General features: G+C 38.9%; 1 protein-coding gene across 2 annotated transcripts in view; it reads left to right on the top strand.

Annotated features, from left to right (window-relative positions):
• The window catches only part of LOC126298377 (inhibitor of growth protein 3-like), a 171,589-nt gene that overhangs the window by 40,144 nt on the left and 116,484 nt on the right, over positions 1-14,961 (top strand). For both annotated transcript variants that reach the window (XM_049989686.1, XM_049989685.1), the window contains one exon: positions 846-917. In XM_049989686.1, coding sequence (XP_049845643.1) covers positions 846-917 — 72 coding nt within the window. The remainder of the gene's footprint in view (positions 1-845; positions 918-14,961) is intronic.

Here is a 14,961-nt window from a genome sequence, read left to right on the forward strand (position 1 = left end):
CATCAACACGATTTCAGTTGGAGGCACCATTTCTGAGATTAGAAACATGATTACAGTATGCTGTTTCTCATGTGCCAACATGCTTATGTTACACACCACAATGGTACATCATACAATTTGTTGCAGCTTGAGTCAGCAGAGCAGGAAAGTCAATCAAGTAATATGCACAACATATAATACCTCAACTGATATTGAAAACAGAATAAAAACTTCAGAGCAATTACTTTTCAGCATGCCCTCATAAACAAATGCCAAACAGAAGTTGCACCTAACAGCATTCAAAACAAGAATGTGACAAGAATTAGGCAGTTAAGATTCTATTGTGCTGATAAAAACTTTTGAATAATAATAACATTGATTTATTTTGTGTTAATGCGTTTTTGCTACAATTTTTTTTATTATTGCTGGTTTTGTAATTTTTTGTTACTGCCATGTTGGAAGAACATTGGTCCTGATTTGTGTTTTCATAAAACAAACTAACTACTATTTTGAAGGTATTCTTAAACATGTGTAATGTCACAAAATTGTTAGTAATGGTGCTAGAAACATGTATTTCATTGTATGAATGTTTATCATAGCTGTTACAAAAATTTAACTTTTAAAATTAATGTTTTCTATTTTAATGATTTACAGTGTCCTGTAAAAATTTCTCATTTACTGAATGATGGCTTTTTTCCCATCACGTTTCAAATTTTTAGCTTCTGAATAATTTAATGTAAATGTAACTGTGACTTACCAGTTTTCTATTGACAATGTGAAACAGAACAGTAATACCTTTTACTGATATTGTTCTTGATATATATGAAACAAGTATTGGCACTGATTTTGTGATAATTTGTTCACAGTGATAGAACATCTTCCCCAAGAACTGAGGGATCGTTTCACTGAAATGCGTGAGATGGACTTGACGGTCCAGAGTGAGTAATCGTTGAGAAAATATTAAAATTCTTTATGGTTCTTTTCTTCTTTATAAGTTGTTGAAAATATGCAAACTTGATCAAAGATTGGTTCATTGCTTTTCGTTTTGGTCTTCCATTGTCTGTCATTAGCTTTCTAATCTTTCCCATATTGCATTTAATCCACTTATGTTTTTGATAAAATGGTGGCTGAATAATAATCTTTCAGAGTTTATGTTGTGCGTGGGTGTTAAAGAGTTAGTGAGGAGTAAAACTATCTAGTAGAGTAACTTTCATATATTATGTTTTTGGTTTTGATAGCCAATGATAAAATTGCTACCACTGCTGAGGTATGTCGTAAGATCTAATGCTTATTTACACTGTCTAATCATCCCTTGTATGTAGTCCCAGGCCACTGTAAAATGTGAGGTCCGTTTAGAGCTGTTATTCAGAAACACCATGATATTTTGGTTGTTACTTCACTTTCAGCTAAATGTCCTGGTAATAAAGCAAACTGATCAATTTTAATTGAAGTGTTGATGATGTCAAGAGTCTATTGCCTCTAAGACATTGTGGTTGCTACAACAGATTTATTAATCTCATGCAAAATGAAATGTGTCTCTTCTCTATACTCATTCATTAAGAAAGGAGGGAGACAGGTCCAGATAAATGAAGATTTTCACTAAGTAAACAAAAAATAGTGTTTGAAATTTACTCTGTTGCTTCTTAGACAGTGTGGATGCTATTGCAATGATACAGCCAGGAAATATTGGCAGGATGACATGAAGTTTAAAGAGATCTTTTACTGTTTTTAATTTGTGTATATGGATACTTATCAGTTTCAACAATTCCCTTTTAAGCAACCACCTCTACATTGTCTTCACCTTCCAACCTATTTCTAATTGATTATTCTCATTCCATTACCTCTAACTTCCATCTGAAACATTTTATTCATATTTCTAACACTTGTCTTGGCTACGCATTTTACCATTTTAATTTCTTAATGTGTTTTTATATATTGTCCCTGCACTGGTCTTTCAGCATATCTGGTTTACGTGCTTCATTTTTCCCCTTCGTCATTTTTGTCCTGTATAAGCTAGTGTCTCGTATACGTATACTTTTTTGGGATGTTTATCATACTTTCAAACTATGCTTCATTGCATAGCTTGTACTCATTTAATTGTTTACCATCCTATCATGCCAGTCTATAACAGTTCCAATGTGCCTCATATTACCAACCCTTTTCGCAAGTGAGCAGGGTTTACCATTTGAGTCCTCTTGGATTTTCATCGTTGGCACTTGGATCTTAGAATCTGGAGCTTCCATAACTTATTATTGGAACAATTCCATCCTAGTCAAAAATTTCAGGTGTGTGTGTGTGTGTGTGTGTGTGTGTGTGTGTGTGTGAGAGAGAGAGAGAGAGAGATAGAGAGAGAGAGAGAGAGAGAGAGAGAAAAGTGAATGACTTGTTCAGTTATACTGTAGTCTGCCCATGCTCATTTCCTTGTAAAGTTCAATGCAAAGTAAAATGTTGTGTGCCACACTCTTCTGTCTCCTATCTGATAGACTTAACCTATGGAACAGATTATGTCATTGCTGTTGATTAAACTAGGTTGTTTAATGCTTCAGTTGATTAGGTCCTCCCCAATACCCAAGCCTTCCCAATCACCAAGTACTCCCCCCCCCCCCCCCCCCCCACATACGAAAGTTTCTTTTTTTTCCAACTGGGCAAATTAAGTAATTCCTTTCTGTTACATTGCATAAGAATTTGAAGAGTGAATGTGTTTGGAAGAGTTTTGAAATCTGGTGTTTCTCTTTAAAAAATGAGAGAAATTCACTAGCCTAGTGTGTTAAAATTTATCTGTATGTATATGTGAAAATGATAGATTGCTATTCACCATAAAGGTGACACTTTGAGGTGCAGACAGGCACAATGAAAAGTCTGGATACTGAGCTTTTGGGCAAAGCCTTCTTCAGAAAAGAAAGTAAAACACACACACACACACACACACACACACACACACACACACACACACCTGCCATCTCTGAACGCTCTTGCTGATAGCTCAACTGCAACTGTTGTGTTGGATGAAAGCAACAATCTGTAGTAGAGGCAGGGAAGGAGGAAGGTAAGCATGGTGCTGTGGGGGGAGGGGGGGGGGGGTGAAGAGAACAACATGCAGGGACTGAAGGCGGCGAGGCCCAGGCTTCCAGGTGCAATGTCATGATGCTGTGGGGGAACGGGGGGGGGGGGGGGGGGGGGAGTGGAAAAGTAGAGGAGCAGAGAGGGGAAAAGACTGGTGGGTGCACTGGCAGAGCACAGTGCACATTGAGGGTGAGGGATGTGAATTGGGAGGAGGTGGTAGGATAGAAGGGGCAGAAACTGTTGGGTGGAGGGTGTGTGGACATTGGTTATTGTAGGTTGAGGCTGGGATAATTTTGGGAGTAGAGAATGCATTGTAAGGGCAACTCCCATCTGTGCAGTTCAGAGAAGCTGGTGGTGGAGGATCCAGATGACTCAGTTGTGAAGCAGCCAACTACTGCTCCTTTGAAGGGAAGGTATACAAATAAATTTGTGGCACAGCCATGGGCACCTGCATCTCTCTGTCCTGTGCCAACCCATTTATGGGCCATCTAGACATAATCTTCCTAGACTCCCAAAACCTCAAACCCCTAGTCTAGTTCAAAGTTCATTGATGATATCTTCGTGATCTGCATTCAGGGCCAAGACATCCTATCCTCATTCCTTCGCAACCTCAACAGCTTCTCTCCCATCCACTTCACCTGGTCCTCCCCAACCCAGCATACCACCTTCCTGTACACTGATTTGCTTTCATCTGATGGCTCCATCCACACCTCTGTCCGCATTAAACCCACCAACCTCCAACACTACCTGGAATTCAACAGCTGCCATCCCTTCCACACCAAAAAGTCCCTCCCATACAGCCTGGCCACCCGAGGAAGGCATTCTGCAGTAACAAGTATTCACTTGCCCAATATGCTGAACGTCTCATCCTATGTATTTTCCGTCACCCTCCCAACCTTTACAATATCCTAATCCATCCCTATTCTACTCCTAATCCCAGCCCCTTGCCACAGGAATCATATCCCTGTGGAAGAGCCAGGTGCGAGACATGCCCAATCCAACCAGCCAGCGCTTGCTATTCCAGTCCTGTCGCAGGCTTATCCTACCATTCCAGCCCTGTCACAGATTTATCCTATGCCATCGGAGGCCTGGCCACATATGGAAGCAGCCGCATCATATACCAGCTCTGCTGCAATCATTGCATAGCTTTTTTTGTTGGTATCACTACCAACTAGCTGTCCACCAAGATGAATGACCACCACCAAACTGTGGCCTAGCGGAAAGAGAAGTGGACTACCCTGTGGCAAAACATGCTGCTGAACATAACATGCTTGATTTCAGCGGCCGTTTCACAACCCGAGCCATCTGGATCCTCCCCTGCACCATCAGCTTTTCTGGACTGTGCACGTGGGAGTTATCCTTAAAACATGTTCTGCATTCTTGAAATAATCATGGCATCAGCCTGCAATAACCAATGTCTCCATGCCTTCCACCCAACAGATTCTGCTCCCTGTGTCTTGTCACCTACATCTATTTCACATCCCCTCACCCTCATTGTGCGCCACTTCCTGCAACGCACCCACTGGTCTCGTCCCCTTCTCTGATCCTCTCCTTTACTGTCCTCCCAGCCCTTTCCCCACAGCCTCCCAATACTCTGTATGGCAACTTTGTCCTGTCGCCTTCTAATCTCTGCCCGCTCCATTGGACAGTGCCCTTCTCACGCATGCACACATACTGTGCTATCCCTCCACCTTTCCTGGCCCACTCTGTGTTGCTGCTTTCATTCAATGTGACCATTGCAGTCTGGCTACAGGGTGTATACGACCCGGGACAACTAGGTCTGTGAAAAACCTGGGAATTTTTTCATCTGGGAGAAAACCGGGAAAAACCCCGGAATTTTACATTGTTTTAGTTTTCATTTAAATTTTTGTGATTTTGACAGCTAAGAACCAATACTCTAACAAAGGATATTATTGTATCCCACTTCTGCAGAATAATACTGCAGCAACAAAACATGAAGAAGAGGAGCGGAAAAAAGAAAGAAAAAAAAAAGAAAAAAAACGGAAATAAAACTTAAGTCATAAAGGAAATATGCCATATATAACAATAAAACACAGTGCTCATACAAGCGTCTGCCAACAGCAAAGTGTGTCAAAGGCTTTAGGAAGACTATGCATGCTTCCTAACAACAAATTGCCTCCGATGAGTGTGATGTGACAGCTGTTTACATTTGATTCATTTGAGCGGTTGCGGGTGGGCTCTTGTGCGTGTCCAGTTGAGTCACATATGAGTAGTACCTTCTCCCACTTCTGGTTACAGATGTGTGGCTGGGCGCCACTACCTAGTATAGCCCCAGTTCGGAAATACTGTAGATCTGGGCTGATACCAAGAGCAGTCTGAGTTGCAGTGGGGAGTCTCCACGTGACCCATGTTTACGTTTAGTGGTTGTGCTGTTGCCTCTTCATTTATTGCTCCCACATTAAATGAAAACAAAATGGATTTCTGTGGCCGGGAGCTATCAAATGAATTAAAATATGTTTGTATAATTACGGAAGGCAAAAAATGTTATTAGTTTCGCAGAGCAATGAAGTTATTTTTGTCAGTTTGCTAAAGAGATTTGGCTTTTATTAATTTTTTGCACTGAGGCAGTCAATTTATTTGAAATGAAGTGTTTGATTCCACACTGTTGGCTAGTTTCAACTGCGCACATTTTCCATTTTCTAGCTCGTATGGCATTATGCCATAATATAGAACTAAACATGAGATAATACAGTACTGGTACTCAAAAAAAGGTTCATCTGATTCTGGATATATGAATGTGCACTTTAAACCGAATTATGCCTTTCAGTGTGGTTCATGAAATTCCGATGCTCTTGAAGTATCCTCTGATGTCTTGTTTCTTTCATGACATAATACAAGGTCTTTTAATATTTTACACATACGAACATGCGGACTTTCTGCGTCATCATAGCTGCGCAAGGGCAGTGACGCCTGTTCCCTGGCGCTCTCTGGCAACTGCTGAAACAAACCAATTTCTAACAGGTCATGGGAAGATATTGAGAATGGTGGTTTGAAAAGCGTTACTTTCAAAATAAATTTCCTTTCATGCAAGATGAACTGTGTATGAGAATGTTCGATGAATTTCGTAAATCACAGAGTGTGTGGCTCTCATTTAAAAATCGTGTCTTTGATTATGACCATCTAGAAGGATTTCAAGCCTAGATGATCAGACATTTACGTCGGTATTAAAAATTTTACTGGCGTACTTGTGTGATGTACCTTAAAGTGTAACGTGTGCAAAAAAGATCTACATTATATGTGGAAACTTAGCTTCTCTTGCAGCTTATTAATCTTAGAGACCAATATTATATGTGAAAGCTTGATTTTTCTTGTAGCAACACTATGTATATTAATTTAAACTATTAACTTTTCTTATTTGTGTGTTTGCACTACTTAAGAGTGATCTTGCTATTGGCTGACTACATCAGGTGTCCTATGTTGTCATCAGCTGAGCTATGACTGTATTACAAAAGTGCGTTGCAATCTCGATTTCTATACTTCAGGAAGTAACATGCGGTGTTTGGTGGAATTCTAACTTACATCTTCGTAACACGAAAATATGCAGCGTACATGTTGCGGCACATCAAACAAAACATTTGTTTTTTCTCCCCCGAGTTTTGCTTTCTAAAGTGCGGGGAAATTCAACGTCAGTGTGTAAAACCATAAACATTCTAAGGATTGATAAGTTTTACAGTGCTGAGGAAAAGTTCCTGTCACGTAACACGGAAAATGCGTATTTTCACCCAGGAGAAAGTGTATTTTCAACTGGGAAATCTGGGAAAAATCCGGTAATTTTTTTTCCTTGTCCATGTATACACCCTAGGCTAGAGCAGCCAGAAATAGCCATCATTTGTGTGATGAGTGTCTGCGTATGTGAACGTGTGTATATTTTCATTTCTTTTCTGAAGAAGGGTTCTCGAAAACTCTGTGTCAGTCTTCATTGTACCTGTCTCCAATTCAACATGTTATTTTTATGCTGAGTAGCAATCTCTCCTTTTCATAATATTGTTGATAGTATAACCTGGACTTTCTATTGTTTGAAAGAGTAAAATTGTTGACTTGCTCAGCTATATTCTAAAGTACTTGTGCTAAATTTGCATTTTTGAAATCGGCAGGGTACGCTATGGTAGAAGTCAGCAGTTCTCGTCAGCAAGACCCCCATGATACCCAGTTATTATCGGGGGGGGGGGGGGGGGGGGTGGAAGAGGATATAGTTCAATTGTGAAAATTTGTACATATATTTTTGTACAATGTTGTTGTTGTGGTCTTCAGTCCTGAGACTGGTTTGATGCAGCTCTCCATACTACTCTATCCTGTCTAAGCCTCTTCATCTCCCAGTACCTACTGCAGCCTACATCCTTCTGAATCTGCTAAGTGTATTCTTCTCTTGGTCTCCCTCTACGATTTTTACCCTCCACGCTGCCCTGCAATACTAAATTGGTGATCCCTTGATGTCTCAGAACATGTCCTACCAACTGATCCCTTCTTCTAGCTAAGTTGTGCCACAAGCTCTTCTTCTCCCCAATTCTATTCAATACCTCCTCATTAGTTATGTGTTCTACCCATCTGATCTTCAGCATTCTTCTGTAGCACCACATTCAAAAGCTTCCATTCTCTTCTTGTCTAAACTATTTATCGTCCACGTTTCACTTCCATACATGGCTACACTCCATACAAATACTTTCTGAAATGACTTCCTGACATTTAAATCTATACTTGATGTCAACAAATTTTTCTTCTTCAGAAACGCTTCACTTGCCATTGCCAGTCTACATTTTATATCCTCTCTACTTCGACCATCATCAGTTATTTTGCTCCCCAAATAGCAAAACATATTGTACATATTTTATAGATATATTTTTTATATCTATAAGGTCAAAGTTTTCGACTTTGAACTGTGCTACATGGAATTTAACCTCAGTCTCCTTTCCATGTTTATTACACACTATTGTCCACATGTTAGTGGACCTTAGAAACCCAAAAAGAAATAAATGCATGGTACACCACGATGAGTACTGACAAAATTGTGACATGTGACACAGTGCCAAAGATTCGAGATACGTTGATAACGGGTTGTGGAGAATTCTGCCACCTGCTGTACTCCGGGGGCATATAGCATGCCATAGAGTGTATGATGTCCTTGAATTGCAATGTTTATTTCATATTGGGCTGACCATTGTACCTTACAGTAATACACATCCTGCTGGGGTCCTCATGCACATAACAACATGGAGGGTTAATATGTCTGTGCGTATAGAGTGTAAGTATCCTTACATTGCGATGTTCTTCAGACAGGCACGCATATCTGAAGGTTATTGTAATGTGGAGGTACCACTGTATAAGTGTTGATATTGTAACGATCCGTGATGCTATGTACATGAGTGCACAAGTCTGACTTTCAACAGTTGTGGAACTGTTAGTCGGGTAAGTGCATCCACCACGGCAAGATCATACCACAACAGATTTAAAAAAAATCATTTTTTAATTTTCCTGTGGCGTAAAACAACAAAAAAAAGGTTTTTAATTGTCCTGAAGACAAATACAACATAAAAAACAACAGTGAAATCAGTTTTTAATTGCCTTGAGATGGGCACAAGACATGTTCATTATGCTGTCTACTGTTCTCTGCTACAAACTGAAATTGAGAAGCAGTGTGTTTCACAACAGACTGGAGTGTCTCAGGGGTCATATTCAGAATGTGTTGTGCAATGTGTGCCTTCAGTTCAGCTACATTTGTAATCGGAGTATGGAACACTGCATCTTTCAGATACACCCACTGCCAGAAGTCACACGGATTAAGATCAAGGGATCTGTATGGCCATACTGAAGGGAACTGACAGCTGATAATTCTAGCATTTCCAGAATGCCTCTACAGTAGCAGCTTCACTGGCTGTTCAATGTGCAGAGGAGTGCCTTCTTGCATAAAAATGATCCTACTCACACACCCACACTGTTGAATGGTATTTACCAGTGACTGCACTTTTCTACATCACCACCTGACCCTTTCTGCAATGCTGTAGCCATACCTTCTACTGATGTCAGATCAGTTGCTTTCCTCCCTCTACCACATTGCCCTTCAAAAGAAACTGTCTTCTCAAACTTCATAATAATTTTCTCTAGACCCATGGCAGACATCAGACCAATGCCTTTTTTCGCACCCTTGAGGGTTCAGAACTTGTGTAGGGTTACTGGTGCACAGTCACCATTGTTGTAAAAGAGCTTTAACAGCAGCACATGATCCTACACAGAGACAGGCAGACTGAGTGTACTTCTCCCCACCCCCCCCCACCCCCCCACCCTCCACCCCCGAGTAACATTTTTTTCCTTCTTCGATAATACTATGTTGAAATTCAAAATCATTCTGAGCAATTGGTTTTTACAGCTTTTTGAAACTTTAATTATAAACACTTTGTAGATAATATTAAAATGAATGTTATTTACTCATAATGTTAATAGCATCTGGTGATATTAAAGTAGCACATCACTTCCCATAAATGAGTGTCTTAGTTCGCAGTTTGCTTAAGGCAGAAAAAACAAAAGTAGCTAGGACAGCTATGGAAGAGGAGAGCTACCCAAATAAGATTTCCTGCTCTTTATTTATAATGTTTGAGTTGCAGTTGGTGCATCTGGATACTATTCATAACTACCCTTCATACACAAATCATAGTTATGGAAATTCCTATAACATTCATTGGCCTATACTTGGTAGTTCTGCTTCCAGTCAGTGTGTTGGCAGCAGGTGCCACTATGCCTTTGAAGTGTCAGCTTTCCCACTGCTAACTAGCTCAAGCAACACACAGGCTGAACAGATGTATTCTGTCTATTACTATTCTAATGGAGAACTGGCAACACTTTAGAATACATTTGTCAACTGTATGGCCATTGATTTACTTCCTGAGAAATTTATTAAATTTTTTTCTTGGCATTAGATTAAATATTCTGAATGATTCTTATTTAAGGGATGATGCAGATATAGAAAATTTATGTTTTTGAGTTCAAGAAAGTTGTAGCAACAGAAACTGCAGCTTACTTTCCCATATACACTGGGAAAGCTCCATCTTAGCCATCACTGGAACAACAAGGGAGTGATGTCTGTTACAGCTGTACAATAGCTTAGTCGTAAAGTGTTTGTCCTTTGAGGGAGGGGGGGGGGGGGGGGGGACTGCATTTGTTTTTGGCTTTAGTCTTGCTGGAGTAAATATGTTTACCTCTTCTGTGGTAGAGCCATTAGCAGTCACACTGATAATCAGTAAAGAAATCTCAAGGCAAATTCTCCCCCATAAGTTTTGTTGCTACCTTGATTCTGTACCTCTAGAGTTGTATAGATGAAAAACTTGCATGACTGCACTTGTTAATGCCTGTTTTTTTTTTGCTTTTGTCCATTGTATTGACTTAATTGTGCCACTCAATGAATTGTTAAGTGAATTTCATTATGTATATACTCCTTCTGCTTCATTTTGCATACTTCTGTGGTAGTCGTTCCTGTAACACCACTTCAATACAGTAGTGAACTGAACAAACACAGACCTGTTTTAAATACACTGAAAGTGCATATTATCCCGTCAATTTGTGACAATTTGGGATTCTCTGTTCTATTAAAAAAGTTTTTATTAAAAATACTATGATGATAAGTTGTAATTCATTTGTATTAGTACAGTGCGTGCTATATGGCATTTTTCATAAGTTTATTAAATACAACAGATAAAACATAAGAGATAAATTAATCAACAACAATATAGTTTCTTGAATTATCTAAAACAGTCGGACAAGGCTCAAATAGTTTTTCAACTCCAGGCCTGCAGACAGTATGTTGGTAGCACTTCATCTCCTTGAATCTTATGCTGTGGAAGAGACAATAAAGCTGTGCAATTGGACATAATAATAGGGTCAAGGGGTCTCATGAATTCTGTCTTTGACTGTGCATGGGAACAAACAACTATTCTATTCAAATTTAAAAGTATTGCAGTCAAGAATATCTTGTCAGTGCTGTATGTAATTGCCTGTGTGTTACATTATTATTCTACTACACACTGATAGTCAGTAAGTGAAATAAAATTAAGAAGTAGTATTACTAAAAACCAGTTACAGTTTAAAAACATTTTGAAATAGGAGATAGTGACTACTAACAAAAATGTGTATTTTCAAGACAAGAAAAATTAAGACCTTAAAGAAACTCAGTTCATTTACGAACACCATGTATTCCCCTAGTTGAAGACTGTTTTCCATTTCAAGGTACAAAATTGTGTACGATAGATGAAGTATGACTTGATCATTCACACATTACAAACTAGTTTTAAAAATATACAGAATTTACTCACTATAAAACTCTGTAACTGAAGAATTAAAAATGTCCCCGAATATATTGCACAGAACTTAAATATATAGAACTCAAAGTATTTGCAAGTGCTGCACAAAACCTACTCTCATGTCTCACAATAACAACACAGTAGAAAATACAAAGAACTGTTTATGGTGGATTCTATTGCACATTTCTTCATGTGATTTTAAAATCAGTCAGTAAATTAAAACAGGGACCATTAATCATCATGTATTCCTAGGTACCTCAACGTATGACACTCTCACCTAAACGTTTCTTATTTTACATTTAACACAAATTGTTAGTGGAAGACAGTGAAGCTGACACATCTCACCTCTGGAACAGACACTGTGTGTACTTTTGATGTAGTGCTCTAATCTCTTGCCTAATGTGATGATGTCCATCTGTATCATGTTGACACACTGGAACCAGTTATATTTAATAACAGGACAGTACTATCTAGTAAAAAATATGTGAACCTTTATATACTGAGTGTGTCTCCTAAGAGTCGTCAGGTGGATTTTCTCATGTGTTTTGGTACATATCTACAGTTTCATTTTTGCATTGTGTAGCTGGAGTCAGCCCAAATATTTTCTGCACATTACATCTCCCACAAAACGCTCAGTGTCAACACAAAGCGTTGGCTTGTTTCAGACAAAATGATTTTTAGATTGAGATTTTATATGCCCATTCAATAGAGTGCTCCCAAATTCGTCTAGTCCAGTATTCATTTTATCAACAGGTATTAACACGACAGAAAACATGAAGAATAAACAGCAATTCAGTAGCGACCTGTATTGCTGTGTGCTTGATGGTAGCAGTCAATGTAGGCCAAGGTTATGCTGTTGCTGCTGGAGTACTGGTTATTCTTCAGGTTTTACTGTCACTGTTAATACATACTGATAAAACAAATATTGCACGAGATTAATCTGTCAAATGGGCATGTTAAATTCTGCATTAAAAATAATTTCATTTGTAATGGGGAAACGAACAGACACTTTATGCTGACACTGGGCATTGCGTGAAAGACTTGATCGGCTATGAAAAGATATTGTAAATAGCTGCTGAAACACCAGAGGAAATGTGCCTGCCGACTCTTAGGGGACACCCCCCTTGTGAGCGTGGGGGGTATAATGTATGTCATGTATATTGCATCTCCATGCAAATTTGCCTTTTAGGGAGGTTATATATATATATATATATATATTCTGAATACAGGGAATCTGACACATCTCCACTTTAGAATAATGCCTCTCTTTCTATTCATAGGGTGCCTTGCTATCTTGTTCCAGCTGAAAATTTTGAATGAGGAAATATCAGACCACTTGTGTTACTGTGACAAATTCTGTGTCCTGAATTACCTGTCTGAGTTAACAGTACATGAAACCAAGCCACTAACTTCATTGCTCAGGCAAACCAATAGGGGGATGAACAACAATTGGCATTCAGACTTTGATTCTGTGCACAGCCATGTAACAAAATTTGATTCATTAGCTTACAGGTTCCTGAAATGATAAAGTAAATACTGACTGAGTATAGTGGTGCTGTGATTGATACACTGTATTTGCATTTCGGAAAAGCATGGCTCATATCATTGTCCAGCCTTTCTGCTTTAGACTTCCCATAGTTTTTTTTTTTTTTTTTTTTTTGGTTTTGGATGGTTTCTGTGAAAAGGACACACCACATTTCTTTCCCCACTTGTATCCTCTCCTAACTTGGCTCTGCGTCTAATGATCTTTTCTTAAGTGGGGTGCTAAATCCCTAATTTTCCTTCCTTCTTCCTTCAGTGGACTCCATGTTCTGTGACGCAATGGGAAGTGAAACCACAAGTCAAATTTGTCCAGACTAGTTTGTATTCAATTTACATAGACAGTCACATTCTTTTGGGTTTCAGTGCCTGAATCTAATTGCATTATTAGAGAAATAAGTATTTATTAATGACAAGATATCAGCCATTTAACTGAATCTTCCATACTAAATTAAACAATTTGGAGGTTACAGAAAATAATTAATTATAATCTGGAAAATGTAATGACACTCTGGACCCTACATGAACCAGGAATCCATTAAGGAGGGTGAAATGAAATCAGGATCATTCAGTAGTGATTTTTACAGCTTCCTCACTGGAAGCTGGTTGTTTGAGAGTGCACCATATATTGCCTGAAATGCACTACTATCATCAGCAGAGGCATCAGACAGTATTGGATCTAATTCCACAGCACTTGAGTACCTTTTTGTTTTATGTTACAGTCTTCCATTTAATGGACATTATCAGTGTTAACTGAGCAGAGCCAGGGCTAATTTGAATAAAAGAGACACATTAGCCTAGCTAATTTTTCATCATAATAATCAACCATTCAACATCTACTACTGGATAAGGGCCTGCTCTAGACTCATCATCATCATCATAATATTCAGATATACCAGTTGAAGTTGCTCCTGCTTGTTCTCTACTGTCATCTCCCCACCTAAAATTAGATCATGCTCTTGGTCTTTCCTTATATCTTGAAATCAGCAAAGAACTTCCTTGGTCCATCTACCAGTAGTTCAACTCACTACATGTCACACCCAACTCTGTTTTCCTGTTTCTTTCCTGATCCATTTGATTGTTTTCTTGTAACTCCTAGTAATTCCTAACATTCATATCTCCATTGCTCATTATAAAACTACCATCAGTTTTTCAAGATTTTTCTGTTAAAAGTCCATATTTCATTGCCACAATTCAAAATTGATATTTGCGCCATCTGTAAAGGAACTTATTCATCCATTTGGTGTCCAAACAGCGGGGAGAAGGGCAATCACCACATATACACACAAGCACTTACTTGGAACTGTAGTGTCAACTTGAAGATCAGCTGACTGTCACTTTGTTTCACCTACTTGTTCTAGTGTCAGTGCAGGGATACACTTGAGTGTACTTCTTTTCAGTGTTATGCATTCAGAAGAATTGCAAGGGAGCAGGAAGGGTTTGAGGATGGTTTACCCTTGAAATTACTTTGACACTATCTGCAAAAACATCTTTATTTTAAATTTTATTACCGTCAGTTTACTGGCGATGCTTCCTGTATATTGTGTCCCCTTTTTGCTATACTTGTACGTAACATCACTGTAGTCATAAAAATGTATTGGAATGAGTTTGGTGTTGTCAGTGTCAGTGACTCTCAGTAAAATGTACCCAATTTTTTGCTCTTGCTGCTGCCACATGGGTATTATATAAATGTAGCATTAAATTGCTGTACTAGTTGTCCTCTTGCTTGGTTATAAGTTGCAACCAATGGACTTTTTCGGTTGATGTGAGTTGCTGTGTGTGAATATATTTAGGTGCAGCTTATATAAATGCTTGCACTGATGGGGTGAAAGCCAAGAATGTCTGTACAGTGACCAACACATGCTTATTGCTCCTGGACAGTTGGGGCAGGATTGTCACAAATTCTTGGCGAGGCATGCTATGTTGGCATTGCCACACAAGAATCATTAAGGCTGTGGTGGCACTCCTACTTAATGGTTTGCCTTGTCCTTTGTTTAGGAACACTTTTTTAAATCTTCCTCTTCTGATGGCAGAAGCGACTACAACAATGCTGCCACAGATGCTGATGCATTCT

The sequence above is a fragment of the Schistocerca gregaria genome, chromosome X (genome assembly GCF_023897955.1).
Source record: "Schistocerca gregaria isolate iqSchGreg1 chromosome X, iqSchGreg1.2, whole genome shotgun sequence".
NCBI classification, from domain to species: domain Eukaryota; kingdom Metazoa; phylum Arthropoda; class Insecta; order Orthoptera; family Acrididae; genus Schistocerca; species Schistocerca gregaria.